The 16,114-nt window shown below is 44.9% G+C and overlaps 1 protein-coding gene across 2 annotated transcripts in view; it reads right to left on the bottom strand.

Annotated features, from left to right (window-relative positions):
- The window catches only part of DSTYK (dual serine/threonine and tyrosine protein kinase), a 55,484-nt gene continuing 39,370 nt past the window's right edge, over window positions 1-16,114 (bottom strand). For both annotated transcript variants that reach the window (XM_012759711.2, XM_012759701.2), the window contains exons 4-13: window positions 14,950-15,182; window positions 13,940-14,023; window positions 12,708-12,884; window positions 11,539-11,668; window positions 11,015-11,171; window positions 10,443-10,575; window positions 8,406-8,519; window positions 5,410-5,524; window positions 3,782-3,916; window positions 1-3,080 (exon numbers count right to left, since the gene is read on the bottom strand). In XM_012759711.2, coding sequence (XP_012615165.1) covers window positions 2,893-3,080; window positions 3,782-3,916; window positions 5,410-5,524; window positions 8,406-8,519; window positions 10,443-10,575; window positions 11,015-11,171; window positions 11,539-11,668; window positions 12,708-12,884; window positions 13,940-14,023; window positions 14,950-15,182 — 1,466 coding nt within the window. In that variant the 3' untranslated portion in view covers window positions 1-2,892. The remainder of the gene's footprint in view (window positions 3,081-3,781; window positions 3,917-5,409; window positions 5,525-8,405; window positions 8,520-10,442; window positions 10,576-11,014; window positions 11,172-11,538; window positions 11,669-12,707; window positions 12,885-13,939; window positions 14,024-14,949; window positions 15,183-16,114) is intronic.

Below are 16,114 nucleotides of genomic sequence, written 5' to 3'. Positions count from 1 at the left end.
TTTCGTGGCATTCCATCACTTTAATAAGAATGGGTGCCAAGGAACAAAAGAACCCCAAATTAGCTGACAATGTTATAAAACAAAAGCAAAGTATACACATGCTATACACACGAATTCCTGCACTCAGCCTGCTGAGTATTTAAATAACACCCCCAAATACCCATATGTGGACTTGGATGGCTTGGAGACTTTCAGGAATATTTTGCACCTTTTCTTGCAATACTTTTTTTTAAAAAATGAACTATAACACAACTACTCATCTCCTTACATACATTAGTCCCTCCCTTTCTCCACCAGGCAAAAAACTGTGGGGAATCTGCTAGAAAACTGGTATCTGATAGCAGACTAAGCCTTGGAGATAAAGTGAAAAGGGATGCTGAGTAGGGAAAAAAAAAATCTAACCTCCCATGTGTGAATTGGGGTTTGAGCTAAGACTTCCAAAGCATGTTAGGCATGAGGTCTCCCCAATGCAAGCACAGATTCCTGACTATAGCTAGAGTTAAAAGAAAGCAGTCTGGAAACAGGAACTATATAAGACTTTTCTTGAAATTTCATACAGAACAGACTTACAATGATTTTTCACCAAGTAGAAAACTACTCATCCCTCCTTTTTTTTTTTTTTTTTTTTTTTGAGACAGAGTCTAGCTTTCTTGCCTAGGCTAGAGTGAGTGCCGTGGCGTCAGCCTAGCTCACAGCAACCTCAAACTCCTGGGCTCAAGCCATCCTCCTGCCTCAGCCTCCCAAGTAGCTGGGACTACAGGCACAAGCCACCATGCCCGGCTGATTTATATATATATATATATTAGTTGCCCAATTAATTTCTTTCTATTTTTATGGTAGAGACGGGGTCTCGCTCAGGCTGGTTTTGAACTCCTGACCTTGAGCAATCCACCCGCCTCGGCCTCCCAGAGTGCTAGGATTACAGGCGTGAGCCACCGCGCCCGGCCTAATCCCTCCTTTCTTAACTTGATACCTGGCTTCCTGGAAGCCCCATCGTGTTCCCAGAAGGGCAGCTGAATTAATGCTGAGAAGAACAGAGGAACCTGACCTATAGTTAAATAGGTGTTAAAAATTATAAGAGACAACTAAACATTTTACTAAAACAATGCTGGAACCAAAACAATGCCCAGAACCCAAAAACACTGGGCCAGTTACTTTATCATTTGCAAGTAAAAAGGTATTTTAGTGCTACATGGAGTTTCTGAGAAGCTTCAAGTGCTTAGGGGCTACTATGCTCAAATATTTCATTATCAGAGCCCAGGACAGCCAAAGAGTTAAAACTGAACTTTAAAAGTTATATGAAAAACTTATTATAGACTCCATTTATACTGTTAATATTTAAGGGATGGACACTCTGTCACAAACAACCCTAGAAAATCCCAGCAACAAATGTGCCACTCATTTTGTTTTATACAGCCACGGTGGACCTGTTTCACACATTTTAGGGCTGGGTACAGGGGCCAGACCACAATTCCTGGGGATTAGGCAGAGAGAGGGAGGCTACTCACCTCCACTGTGTTTTTCTACTTGTTTTTCTGAATCTAATGGACCAGTTTGGTTGAGAAAGGCCTGAAGTCAAGATCTGAGATGCACCAATGCTTAAACTGCTCCCCTTCCTCTGCCTGGAATCGGAGTTTCTCTCTTTATGTTCCTTTATGAGGAACTCTGCAAAAGACCATCATGCCACCTCCAACTCCAGGGCAGGGGACCTTCCCAGGTACTCACACATAGGGGTGAGTTACAAACACAGAGAGCTACCAGGGGAGCCTTTTTTCCTTCTGTCTGGTTCTTTTTTCCTTCTAATAGATTATATTTAAAATAAGGTGAAAAGAAAGAATAAAATTGCAAAAGAAACCTTGGTTCAAAAGCTCACTGATAAAATTTTAAAAACATCAGTGTGTTAGATTCAAACACAAAAATAATTTCTGATTTTGTTAAGTTTTAAAAACAAGCTGGTATCCTTTCACTAGGTTTGTATGCAGGCCATGGCCTCCAGATCACTTCCCATTTCTCGGGTCTCAGCCAAATATTTCACATTGGGTTGGTTTTGCTCGCACACTCACTCCTAAGTACCATGTTATCTGGAGTCTTCCTACCTTGAGACAAAAAGAAGGGGGGAAAAAAAAAAGAGAGACCCAAGACCCAAGGGTAGAACAGATTCTGTTCTGGGGTTAGCGGTAACTCAAAATCCAACAGCTTATAAATATATCTATGTGTATGTGTGTGTGCGTCTTCTTTTGGCTTCTTGGTGATGTAACAGTGAAACCTTCCCCCCAAAACCAGGGACACTTGGCTCTATACATGTAAACACACTGGCGCTGGGAGGAGCACACAGCTTTGTGTCCATCTCCCTCGCTGGCCTTCTGACTGCTGGAACCTGCCATCCCTGGTTGCAAAGAGCAGGCACCAGACATCGGTAAGTTATTTTTTTGGTCCCTATGTTCTCATCATCCCAGAACTAAGCTAAAATTTTCTAATAATTTCTGACCAAATTATTCCTAGCTCGCATCATGAAAACGATGGGTTTTAATACTATTGCCACTGCAGTGTCCCACTTGTTGTCTTACAAACATAGACAGTGAGTAGACAATGGTGGTTACATTCGCCTCCTTTTCAGTTGCGAGGCCAGAACGTCACATTCCTCAGCGTTCACATGGCTTAGACACTCTTTTGCTAAACGGATCGCTCGGGGCTTCAGTGAACTGCCGAATATGCTCGGTCCTCCAACTCTTCACTGTCCTGGAGTCACCTCTGCCCGGAAGGCCTCAAGTTGCCCAGCAAGCACCAATTCCCTTGGAAGTGCCCTATAGTGAATAAATGTCAAATTCTCCCCATGGCCAAGAGGTGAGGGGAAGGAAAGAAATAGAGAATGAAAGAGAAAGGTCTTTGCTTTCAAGTAGAATCATCTAGCCCTCTGTTTGGCTGCTCAGAATTCGACTTGCATAGCCGGTCCATGATGCCCTGGAGCATGGGCTGGACAATGCCCAAGAGAGGCCTCTTTGAGGGGTCTCCATCCCAACAGGCTTCCATCAGCTGCCAGCACTCCTCATCAAACACAGAAAGCCGTTCCGGGCGGGCCCCTAGAGAAAGGAGCACGGAAAGAAGATCACAGTGAGAAGGGACCCAACACAATGTCTTGATGGCATGACCAGCTTGAAGGCTCATTATGCAGTTGGGGCTCAGGAGACTAAAGAATGCAATGAGCTTTAAGTGCATTTTAGAACCAAAAGTTGAAGAATTGGAAGTTTGTTTTTTCTTTTTTTTTTTGAGACAGAGGCAGAGTCTCCCTCTGTTGTCCGGGCTAGAGTGCCGTGGTATCAGCCTAGCTCACAGCAACCTCAAACTCCTGGGCTCAAGCGATCCTCCTGCCTCAGCCTCCCGAGTAGCTGGGACTATAGACATGTGTCACAATGCCCGGCTAATTTTTCTATATTTAGTAGAGATGGGGTCTCATTCTTGCTCAGGCTGGTCTCAAACTCCTGAGCTCAAGTGATCCTCCTGCCTTGGCCTCCCAGAGTGCTAGGATTACAGGTGTGAGCCACCGTGCCTGGCCAAGAATTGGAAGTTTTAAAGAAGGCTTTTTGAGATAGTTCAATAGAATGTTGTTTGGAAGCAAAGGCTTCGCTTAAACGTCTTCACTGGCTTCCACGATGGTTTTCATGTGCGTTTGGCCCCGCGGTGGAGCGACTAGGGAGGGTGATCTGAGGCCCCTGTGGCAGTGCCTGGGCTCAGCCTGCTCTTGCCAGGGAAGTCAGGACAAAGCAGTGCTGGTAGCGCTTACCTCGCCGTACGTTGTTCCAGAGATGGTCTTTGCTGGCACACCTCTCAAATGCCTCAGGGAGCTTGACAGAGCCTGAGCAGATATACCAGAAAAGAATTCCGAAAGCGTAGACATCCACGGAATTATCATACTTCCCTATGGCAAGACAAGACGGAAAGCAGTGAGCCAGGGAGAGGAAGGCAGCGGCATCTCTGCCACCTTGCACCTGCAGAGGTCTTTAAATGGTTTTCTTCTAAAGCTGTCAACATCCATTACCTCTCCTAACACCCCTGTCAGGTAGGCAGGGCACATTCGTAACTCCCCTTTACAATACAATAAACTACAACATTGGGAAGTCAAAGCTAGATATTAAGAGAGCTAACACTAGAATTTGACAAAGGAGAAGAAAAATGAGGCCTTTCATTTTCATGGGACAGTCAAAAAAATTAAGCCGAAAGGTCGTATTAGGAAAATAAAGTTGAAAAACACAGGTGGGTGGGTAAGGTGTTACTGGAATATAGAGTTTTTAAAGTCAGACAGAAGAGTCTGGATTAGTGGGAAGCAGGAAGTCATTTATGTTTTAGAGCAGGAGGTGATACGAAGGACCTAACATTTTAGAAAGAGGGTTCTGACAGCAATAGGGTAGACTGCAGTAGAAACAATCGATGGAATTTAAATATGCAGTAGCCAAAATAGAATAATAGCAGTGTGAATAGAATTTTTTTTTAAAAAAAGTAAATCTAGGGATAGAAAAATGACGACTATTTGGTTCAGATGTCGGTAGGACTATAACTGTCTGGCTAACACCTAATATTATGTGTATCACTCAGTGAAGAGCTGGGGGAAGACTTGTGTACAAAATGGGAGAACGTCACATACATTTTTAATTTCAACTCTTACCAATAGTAACGACTGACCTGCACCTACCTTTCCATCTTTCCTAGCCATGGAACAACCGTTCCCTATCCACTTGAGCTCAAAACCTGAGTCATCTTTTAGTCATTCTTTCCTGTTCATCAACCATATCAAGTCAATAACAAAATTTTGCCCATTCTTCCTCTAAATTGATCTCAAATTTGTCACCCTTCTTTTGTTTCATCACTAATACAACCCAATCTTGGAGGCAACCACTACTTACCTGGTCCCTTTACCTTGGTTCTTTCCAATCAAATCCTCTCTACCTACTACTGCTGACCTCATCTTCCATAAACATTTTCTCCTCATCTCTCCCCTGCTCAAAAACTCAGTAGGTCCTTAAGTCTTGCACAACAAGCCTTAACTCCTCTGTGGGACTTTCGAGGTCGGTGTATTTTATCTCTAACCTTGTTTACCACCATTCTTTAAGTGGCTTTCTTTACTGTCATGCTGATGTCCATTCTGTGATTTTCCTCATTATTTCCCCCTCTCCAGCCTCCAGGCTTCTTCACTGCTGGCGTGAACAAGCTACCGTTAAGATGGCAAAAACGGTGTCGATAGTTTAGGTGCATACTTTGATTAATTGTACCGCTTCTTATTTGAGATATAAATTACACTTTTGATTCGAAATTGGACATTTCATTTTTAATGACCTAATACTTAGCCCGAGGGGTAGCACACAGGGTTAGAGTAACGAGCTCTGCCCAATCCTGCCCCTGTCCCTCCAGCCTTACCTGTGAAAAGTTCAGGGGCCATGTGGATTGGCGTCCCCACAATGCTGCCTGACATCATGGCCTCCGGCTTGCAGAATCCTAAGTCAGTGATCTTGGCACGGTTCTGCTTGTCCAGCTGCCAACAAAGCAGGGCAAGAGTCACCCTGTCTCTGGTCCTGCGCACAGCACCGCTGCATATCCAAGCTCAAGTGGGCACCTCAACGTGGTACAGTCATGCATTGCTTAACCATGGGGGTATGTTCTGAGAAATGAGTCATCGGGCAGCTCTGTCCTTGTGCAAACATCATAGAGTATATTTATACAAACCTAGATGGTGCAGCTACTATACCCCCAGCCCATATGGTACAGCCTAGTGCTCCAAGGCTATAGACCTGTACCACATGTTACTGTACTGAACACCGCGGGCAGCTGTAGCTCAGTGGTAAGTATTTAAGCATCTAAAACATATTTAAACACAGAAAAGGTACAGTAAAAATATGCTATAAAAGGTAAAAAATGGTCCACCTGTACAGAGCACTTACTGTAAGGCTGGTGGCAGGGGCCCCCTCCCCTCCCTAGATGGAAAAAGAAAACGCTTAGTGACCTGACCTGCCAAGGACAAACTGCCAGGCCCCACTGAGAGGAACCACACCCAGATCTCCACCTGGATTCGCTCCTTGATTCCACAATACCTCCAGCCCCTCCTTTTTCTCAATGACCTTCCAAGGTCACAATAGAGAATCCCAGCTCTTCCCGCCACAAGTCCCTAGCCCCGCCCAAAGGGTATAAAAGGCCTCAGCCCTTCAAACTGCAGCGACTTCCGGGGCCCCCTCTCTCGGGGCCCCAGAACCTCGTCCACGAGTGTATAATAAAGCCACGTGGTTTGGCCCCCCTACTCTTTCTCTTTCTGTGTCTCTTTTCTTTTCACCACCGCCGAAAAACCTTACACTTACCAAGAATAGAACTTGCAGGACTGGAAGTTGCTCTGGGTAAGTCAGTGAGTGAGCGGTGAGTGAGTATGAAGGTCTAGAACATTACTGTACACTGCTGTCGAGTTTATAGACACAGTACACTTAGGCTACACTAAATTTATAAAAATTTTTTTTCTTTCTTCAATAATAAATTAACCTTAGTTTACTGTCACTTTTTTAGTTTATAAACCTTTTAAATTTTTAAAACTAGCTTTTTTGTAATAGTACTTAGCTTAAAACATAAAAATACTATACAGCTGTACAAAAATATTTTCTTTCTTTCTGTCTTTGCTCTATAAGCTTTTTTTAAGATAGACTCTCGCTCTGTCACTTAGGGTAGACTACCGTGGCATCAGCCTAGCTCACAGCAACCTCAACTCCTGGGCTCAAGTGATCCTTCTGCCTTAGCCTCCCGAGTAGCTGGGCCTACAGGCATGTGCCACCATGCTCGGCTAATTTTTTCTATATATTTTTAGTTAGCCAATTAATTTGTTTCTATTTTTTTTTTTAGTAGAGATGGGAGTCTCTTGCTCAGGCTAGTTTTGAACTCCTGACCTTGAGCAATCCTCCTGCCTAGGCCTTCCAGAGTGCTAGGATTACAGGTGTGAGCCACCACGCCCGGCCCCCTGGCTAATTTTTTCTATTTTTAGTAGAGGTGGGGTCTTGCTCTTGTTTAGGCTGCTCTCAAACTCCTGACCTCAAGCGATTCTCCCACCTTGGCCTCCCAGATTGCTAGGATTACAGGTGTAGAAGTAGTACTTTTTAATCATATAAACAGTATATATCATATAATAGTATAATAAATAAACCAGTTATGTAGTCACTTCTTATCACTATCAAGTATTATGCACTATGCATAATTGTACGTGCTGTACACTTTTATATGTCTGGCAGCACAGCAGGTTTTTTTTTTTTTTTTTTTTTGAGACAGAGTCTCGCTTTGTTGTCCAGGCTAGAGTGAGTGCCGTGGCGTCAGCCTCGCTCACAGCAACCTCAAACTCCTGGGCTCAAGCCATCCTCCTGCCTCAGCCTCCCAAGTAGCTGGGACTACAGGCAAGCGCCACCATGCCCGGCTAATTTTTTCTATATATGTATTAGTTGGCCAATTAATTTCTATTTATAGTAGAGACGGGGTCTCGCTCTTGCTCAGGCTGGTTTCGAACTGCTGACCTCGAGCAATCCGCCCGCCTCGGCCTCCCAGAGTGCTAGGATTACAGGCGTGAGCCACCGCGCCCGGCCTACACAGCAGGTTTGTTTATACCAACATCCCCACAAACACGTGAGAGATGTACTGCACCATGACGTCACCAGGCAATAGGAATTTTTCAGCTCCATTATAGTCTTACAGGTCATTACCACATACGTGGTCATCACTGATTGAAATGTCACATGGTGCACGGCCATACTCAATAAACCCTGCCTCCAATCTCCCTACCTCCAGCTTCATTCCCATTATAAACTGAGTATCCCTTATCTAAAATGCTCAGGGCCAGAAGTGTTTCAGATTTCATATTTTTTTGGATTTTAGAATATTCATGTTATACCTAATGATTCAGCATCCCTAATCCAAAACCCCAAATCCAAAATGCTCCAGTGAGTATTTCCTTTGGGTGTCAAGTCAGCACTCAGAAAGTTTCAGATTTTAGGCTGGGCAGATAGGCTCATGCCTGTAATCTCAGCACCTGGGAGGCTGGGGCAGGAGGACAGCTTGAGGACAGGAGTTTGACACCAGCCTGGTCTCCATTCAGTGTGAATCTGGGTGAAGGGAGTATGGGTCTTTACTGTGCCACTCTTAGCTTTTCTATAAATTTAAGATTTTTTTCAAAACAGTGTAGGGGCAAAAACCTTATGTAACGTAAGTTAGGTCTATGATGAAAGTACTGCCTAAGCTTTAAGTCCAAGACACCATCCATCACTATGTTGTTAACTCCACTACTTTCCCTATGGACCTTTCCCAGGACCAGACCTCCACTTACGTGTGCCCTCCATAAGGTCCCTTCACCCACGGAGGCAGGGTGTCATCTTCGGGCAATGGCTCTTACTCACCAGCACGTTTTTCAGTTTGATGTCTCGATGGACCAGTCCCTGGCTGTGCAGGAAGCGGATTCCCTCCACCACATCTAGTGCAATCTGCAAACGGGGCTCCAGGGTCAGCCCAGCCTTGGGGAGACAAAAGAGCTTGTCACGAAAAGGGTAACTCCTCCATTCAATGTGCCTGAACCAAAAGAGATTCCTTTTGTGGGGAACTAAAAGGCTGACTGCCCTAGGGTACAAGAAGACAGAAAAGTGAATGAAAAAAGGGGGGAGAGGAAAGCAGCTGGGAGAAGGAAGTAGGAGGAAAGCAAAGAACAAGCTGGAAAGGAGACAGAGTCAGATCAAATCACTCACAGGCTGCAGTCGGGCCAATTGGACAACCCCAAATATGACTAGGAGACGTATAAGCAAACAACTGAGGCATGGGCTCATTTCTAATATCTAAACAAACTCTGGAATTGGGCTGGGTGCGGTAGCTCATACCTTAAACCCAGGGTTTTGGGAGGCTGAGGTGGGGGGATCACTTGAGGCCAGGAATTTGAGATCTGCCTAGGCAACATAGCAAGACCCCATCTACAAAAAGAAAAATTAGCCAGTCTGGTGGTGGGCACCTACAGTCCCAACTACTTGGGAGGCTGAGGCAGGAGGATCGTGTGATCCCAGGAGTTCAAGTTTACAGTGAGCTGTGACTATGCCACTGCACTCCAGCCAGGGTGACAGAGTAAGACTCTGTCTCTAAAAAGAAAACAACACCAAACTGGAACTGCCTTTGAAGCTCAAAGTAAGTATTCCTGAGTCCCTCAGGCAGATTGACTTCCATTGCTTTATAGGCCTGGTTAGCCCAGGTTTGGTTTTATGAATTCAAATATCAAAGTTGCTCATATTACTTCAATTTAGGGTCTCCTGAATTCTTAAAAATGTCACATCATTCATTCCAAAGCTCAATGAGGTTCTCAAGCCCACTTGCAGAAAAGCATCAGACAGTGCTGTGCTTAACTCCTCCGAAATGAAGAGGGAAAACTGTGTGGAGTCATTTTCTTCACGGTATTGACTCTACTGATTCCTCCTGACCCCTGGAAGCGCTTCTGAGGTTCCTTCTGCCCTACCTCTGGAGGCCTCGGTATGGATTGGTACAAGAGGCCGCTGTGAGGAGGGGCCTACCCGGAAACTCCTCATGAGGTCAGCGTTTCTCTCCTACTCAGCTCCAGTGCAGGGAACAGACAAAAGAAACCTCCTTAGTCCCCTTTTGGTAGTTGTTTCAGAGGAGAGAAACTCAACATCCCACTGAGGGCTTCACCTTCACTCAAATAAAATCCTTCAGTAGCTTCTCATTGTCTACAACAGAATTTGAATTCTATGGAAATCCTTAACATTTTGAGTCCTGTATAACTTGTTCCCAACATCTCTCTGCACATTATCGCCCCATATTCCCAAAACAAACTGGCTGTTCCAACGAGCCTGGTGACCTTGGTGGCTTTCAGATGCTCTGGGCACTATGCTCTTTCCTCCCCCTGTATGGCCTGTTTCTCCCAACTGCCGAACTCTACCCTTCAAGGTCTACCTGCCAGACGCAAACTCCACATCTTCTTGTGATACTCACTGACTACGGTTCTCTTAAAAGCTCCTGACAGTTACACTTTTTGTTATTCCCCAATAGTGTTAATACAGGACCTTGTACAAAACAGTCACTAATAAATATCTGTTGACTGAACAACAGAAACTGGCTTTATCCACTGGGAGAAAAAAAAGAGAAAGAAGAGCAGAGTTATAGGAGGCCTTCCTGCTCTTCTACGGAGTTGAGATCTTTACCACCACTACCACTGCGGGTCAAAGTGATACATGACAGTATTCTGGATGTATAATGGGGCATAAAATAGGTTCTGAGAAATCTTTAAGGCTTTTTGGAAGTAAGTGCGATAAGCCTGACTACTGCAATGATCTCTTATGCAAGCTAGCAGCCCTGGACAAACAGAAAGGGCTGAAATGCCAGAAAGGAACCTGTGGGTCTGGCTGCCAGCTGGGTCTTGCTCTCCCCCTGCCTGGCCTCACCTTCAGCCCTGTGTAGAGGTCCCGGTGCAGCCGCTCCATGATGAGCAGCACAGCGATGCTGGAGCCACCGCCGTAGTTGTAGTCGATGACTGAGCCATGGAGATCCACCAAGCGCTCGTGCTTGGGCAGAGACCTGGTGGGAAGCAGAGAGTTCTGGGCTACAACACTCGGGCTGCAATCCCACATGACATGCCAAATTTAGGAAAGAATAACCTCACGACCATGTGTAGTTCAGATCCAGACACAATGGCCCTCAGGGCAGACAGAAGGCAAAAAGAATGGCCTCTCTCAAGAAGGACAAAGAATCATGGAATCAAATAGTTGATAAGGCCTTAAAGACTAAAGAGAAAGTTCAATGGAGCGGTGAGTCTGAGAAAGCAGAATGGTGGGGCAACAGAAAGCAAAGACAGTAAAGGCCTTAAAAGGACCACATGGCTGGCCAAGACGCAGAAATACTTGTCTATAACATTTGGAAACTGAGGTATGGAGAGACAGGCATGCTGTAGCTTATACCAGGATGCTGGCTGCTTCTCTAGATCTTTCCCGCAGAGATGAATGAGACCAGGACCCACCTCATGTAGTGAAACTCCAAGGCCAGATCATTCCAGTGCTTCTCATCTGGAGGGACAACTGACTTGAGGGCACAGGGGAAGTGTCCCCCCCAGTTGTCACACAGGTACACCACACCGTACTGGCCCCGGCCCAGTTCCTGTCCCAGTTTAGGTTTACCTACAAGGTGTAGAGACAGAGATGAGGCAGGATGGATGAGAAATTGATCAGCAACCCCTGTGAGATTCTTAGACGTGGACCTGCCTAGAGGCCAGGAAGTGGTAAGCATGCCAGGGAACGAAATTCTGGTGTCCTTCTAAACCAGCAGAAAGTAACCCAACTCGTTTAATCCAAATAAACTTCCATGATGTTATTTGAACTATATAAATGGCAGGACCAAACAAGAATTCAAAACCACATCAGTTAAGTGTTTAGGCAGCTTTGCAGGGAAGCTGCTTTAGACACTGGGATTCTTCAAGGCTGGGCATAAAAATGTCAGGTATCATTAGCCCTCCTCCACTTTACTTGCAGAAAAACAAGGACTTACGATGCAGCAAGACGTCCTGTAAAGAACGGCTCTCCAGAGAAAGGCGGGCCAGGCGGGGGGCATGATCTTTCCGAACCTTCAGCCAGAGATCTTCAGTTTTCTCTAGCCGGCCCGAGTGGCCAGCTTCCAGCTGGAGGGAAACAGGAAAAAAACAGTATGGCTTATTAAGTACCTACTGTGTTTCCCCGAAAACAAGACAGGGTCTTATATTTATTTTTCCTCAAGAAGATACCCTAGGGCTTATTTTCAGGGGATGTGTTATTTGTTTTAAGTATGGTACAACAATCTACATTTATTCAAATATAGTTAAGTTGTCTTCTTCTGAAACATCATCCTAACTCTCTAAACCCTGAATTCCATCCTGAATTTCTTGCGACTCTATTTCCTTTAGAACCACTGGCCCCAATCTCTCATGTCGAGCAATAGAGCTCTCACGGGGCAGACGAGAAGGGCTGCTCATCTTTTTTCCCCCTCTGTGACAAAATGCATAGGTTGTGCAGACGCGCTGCATAGCCATGCCCATCACTAGGTCTTATTTTCGGGGTAGTGATTGCTTCTGTTGCGCAAATGCTTAGAAATCCTGCTAGGGCTTATTTTATGGGTAGGCCTTATTTTCCGGGAAACATGGTAGCTTCAGCATCCTCAACTGTTATATAGAGATAACAGTATCTACCCCCTATGGATAATTGTGAGAATTAAATAAGACACATGTAACATGTTTAGCACAGAGACTGGCATAGTAGACTCTCAGTAAATAATAATTTTTCCTCTTGGATGCATCATCTCATCTATCCACTCCCTGCCCTGACACACTCACACACACACACTCCTCTCCTGAACAGACAAGCAGATGTCACATAATTATGAAACAGTATGGAAGCTGGACAGTCAGCCCTTCTGTTGTTCGTTCCTAAAAGGCTACGTAAACTCAAAATAAAATCCTATTTCTCTATTTTATTCCCTCACTCACTGAAATGGGGAGAAATTAACTGACCTCCCTCTATTCTCCCTAGAGTTAGAAAAATGTCTGCATGAAAACTTTACTGATGAAACTTCTTGTAACAGAACAGAATGAAAATATACTGATGATTTTTAAAAAATTATAGGAAGAGCAGAGAGCAAAACATTCCCCTGTGGATGAGGCTCTGTCTCCTTTCCCACACACCAACCTGCCGCAAGGAGGCTGCGAAAGCCTCATGGGAACTGTTGAGCCGAGTACGGAACTGGCTGCAGATGCTCTTGGCCAGCTTGGAGGCGCTGAGGCTCTCGATGGCTTCCTGAGCCACTTTCCTCTTCCATTCCAGCGTGATGACGGGTGGGCTCACCCACGTGATACGCTGGATGATCTGCCAGGAGGAGGACCGTGACATCACTGAGGAATGGGAGACAAGAATCACCCCAAAGACCCACTGCCCTTCCTTTCTGGGTTATACACTCGTTAGGAGGAGGCTCTTAAGACAGGAGCTGTATGAAGTCCAAGGTTCCTCTCCAATTCCATCTACCTCAAAATTAGGGCTTAGCCTGGAGGAAAGCAGCAGAGAATACTAGGCCCAGTCTACGTGCTCACAAACCCTCAAGACGTCACACTCAGTGCCAAGGGGTGCCCGATAAATCTTTTTCTCAAGTCAGTAAATAACGCTACATGAGAGCCAGACCAAATTCCTGAACAGGAACCACACTTGTGGCCTCTGGCAACAACAAAGCCTGGTTCTGAAAAGACATTTAAACTGGTAAAAATAAATATGAAGAAGCTAGTAAGGTAGAGTCTTACAGCTCCATAAAACCATTTTTTTAAATTGTCTATAAAGAACACCCAACATAAAATGTCATTTAAACCTGCAACTTTTAAGAGTTAAAGGGAACACTGTCAATAATTATTTGAGGCCGGGTACGGTGGCTCACGCCTGTAATCTTAGCACTCTGGGAGGCCGAGGCAGGCAGACTGCTCGAGGTCAGGAGTTTGAAACCAGCCTGATGAGACCCTGTCTCTACTAAAAATAGAAAGAAATTAAATGACTAAAAATATCTATAGAAAAAGCTGGGCATGGTGGCGCATGCCTGTAGTCCCAGCTACTCAGGAGGCTGAGGAGGATTGCTTGAGCCCAGGAGATTGAGGTTGCTGTGAGCTGGGCTGACGCCATGGCACTCACTCTAGCCTGGGCAACAAAGCGAGACTCTGTCTCAAAAAAAAAAAAAGAGAGAGAGAGAGAGAGAGAGAGAGAGAAATAATAATAATAATTATTTGAGAATAGGCACAAACCAGAATCCTCCCAGGCAGGCAAACAAGAGTAAAAGGCCACCCTCCCCTAACAGAAGAGCCTAGATGTCTGTTCTCTGCTGGAGCGACTGGGACTCACTGGGCCACTAGAGGCAGGAAACCATCTCTCTGCGCAGCCCCTACCTGCTTGATTTGCTCCCACAGCGTCCTGGTGACCGAGGACCCCGAGTGGAACGTGACTTCAACGTGGTAGGCAGCATTTAAGATCTGAAAGAGAACACGCAAAAGAAAATATGCCCTCAGCAGTGTGGCTATTTCAAAAATGCCATGAATGATATTTACTTCAAGAATGCAGTCCAGACTCAGGGCTTCCAAATTTATCCCTCAAGATATATGCAGAGTCAGCTCAAGTTAATCATCTATTTTGTGACTATTTAGGCCCTTTGACCTCATCTTTACTTTTTTAATTTTATTTAATTTTATTTTATTTTGAGACAGAGTCTCACTTTGTTGCCCAGGCTACAGTGAGTGCTGTGACAACAGCCTAGCTCACAGCAACCTCGATCTCCTGGGCTCAAGTGATCCTCCTGCCTCAGCCTCCTGAGTAGCTGGGACTACAGGCATGTGCCACCACGCCCGGCTAAGTTTTTGTATATATATTTTTAGTTGGTCAATTAATTTCTTTCTATTTTTAGTAGAGATAGGGTCTTACTCAGGCTGGTTTCGAACTCCTGACCTTGAGCAATCCACCCACTTCTGCCTCCCAGGGTGCTAGGATTACAGGTGTGAGCTACCGAGCCCGGCCTTGACCTCATCTTTAAATGCATCAACTTAATCACAATTTTACAGCTCACCAGCACCTCCCACAAGCAGTGGTCATGTGACAAAAAGACAAAATTCAAACTAGATTGGCAAAAAGTTGAAAGGGAAATTCTTGGCCAAGTTGAAGCTGTGCTTGTGTGTAAATTGTTTCATGTGTCACCCATGATGTGGTGTCTTTTTGTTTTCTGAAAGAGACAAAGTCTTTCTCTGTTCCCAGACTGGAGTACAGTGACACAATCATACTTATTGCAACTTAGAACTCCTGGCCTCAAGCAATCCTCCTGCCTTGGCCTCCCGAGTAGCTGGGACCATAGGTGTGTGCTGGGACACAGGTGTGTGATATAGTGTCTTAACAACCATTCTTTGTGTACCTGTTTGAGATAATTACTGGTGATGTGGACTGAGACATCCTGAGACTTCTCCAGGCTCTGCAAACATCGTTCCAGCGTTCCAACAAAGCTCTCTCGTAGGTAATCCACTGAGCTGATCAGCTTGTTAGCCACTGCCTGATTGAGCCGGGAGATGATGAGCTCCTGGATCTGTCTGATGCAGCATTTGATCTCTCTGGTGCCCACTGGTTCTCCATTCTCAGGGACAATGACATCTACAGGATCAAAGAATAAGTCAGTTAGCGATGAGCACACACTAAATCAAGGCACTGTCCAAATCACAGCCATGGAACTACCATGATGACAGCTACAAAAAAAACATGGTTTTGACGAAGTCTGATTCTCAGCATGACCAGGCACTATGTAACCCTCAACTACTTGAAGCAGCTAAGACCCTGAAAAGGAGCAATTAAGTCTAATATGAGGTTGGGCATGGTGGCTCCTGCCTGTAATCCTAGCACTCTGGGAGGCCAAGGCAGGCAGATTGCTTGAGGTCAGGAGTTCGAAACCAGCCTGAGCAAGATCCTGTCTCTACTAAAAAAAAAAAAAAAAAAAAAGACAGAAAGAAATTAATTGACCAACTAAAAAATATATATATATACAAAAAATTAGCTGGGCATGGTGGCGCATGCCTATAGTCCCAGCTACTCGGGAGGCTGAGGTAGGAGGACCGCTTGAGCCCAGGAGATCGAGGTTGCTGTGAGCTAGGCTGACGCCACAGCACTCACTTTAGCCTGGGCAACAAAGTGAGACTCTGTCTCAAAAAAAAAAAAAAAAAAAGTCTAATATGAGCCTGTTGATTTTGTCAGCTTTTATGTCACATTTATAGGAGGGGAGGAACAACATTTATTGAGTGTAAACTACAAGAAAGGCACTATAATCAACATTTTATATATGTAATCTAATTTCATCTTCATACTATATCAGGTGGACATTATAGACCAGGAAACAGCCTCAAAGAGAGGACAAAGTGGGCATGGGAAAGGGGATGGTACAGTTAAGAAGGAATACATACAGCTAACACTTGAATCCAAAGCTCACTGATCCCAAAGGTGGTGATCTCTGCAAAATTTTGTACTGCCTAGCATATCAGGGAGAATAATCTAAGAGTTAGGAGTTTTTTACTAATCAATTACTAGATAAATAA

The sequence above is a fragment of the Microcebus murinus genome, chromosome 23, assembly GCF_040939455.1.
Source record: "Microcebus murinus isolate Inina chromosome 23, M.murinus_Inina_mat1.0, whole genome shotgun sequence".
In the NCBI taxonomy this organism is placed as follows: Eukaryota; Metazoa; Chordata; class Mammalia; order Primates; family Cheirogaleidae; genus Microcebus; species Microcebus murinus.
This window is presented reverse-complemented; position numbering and strand designations above follow the sequence as displayed.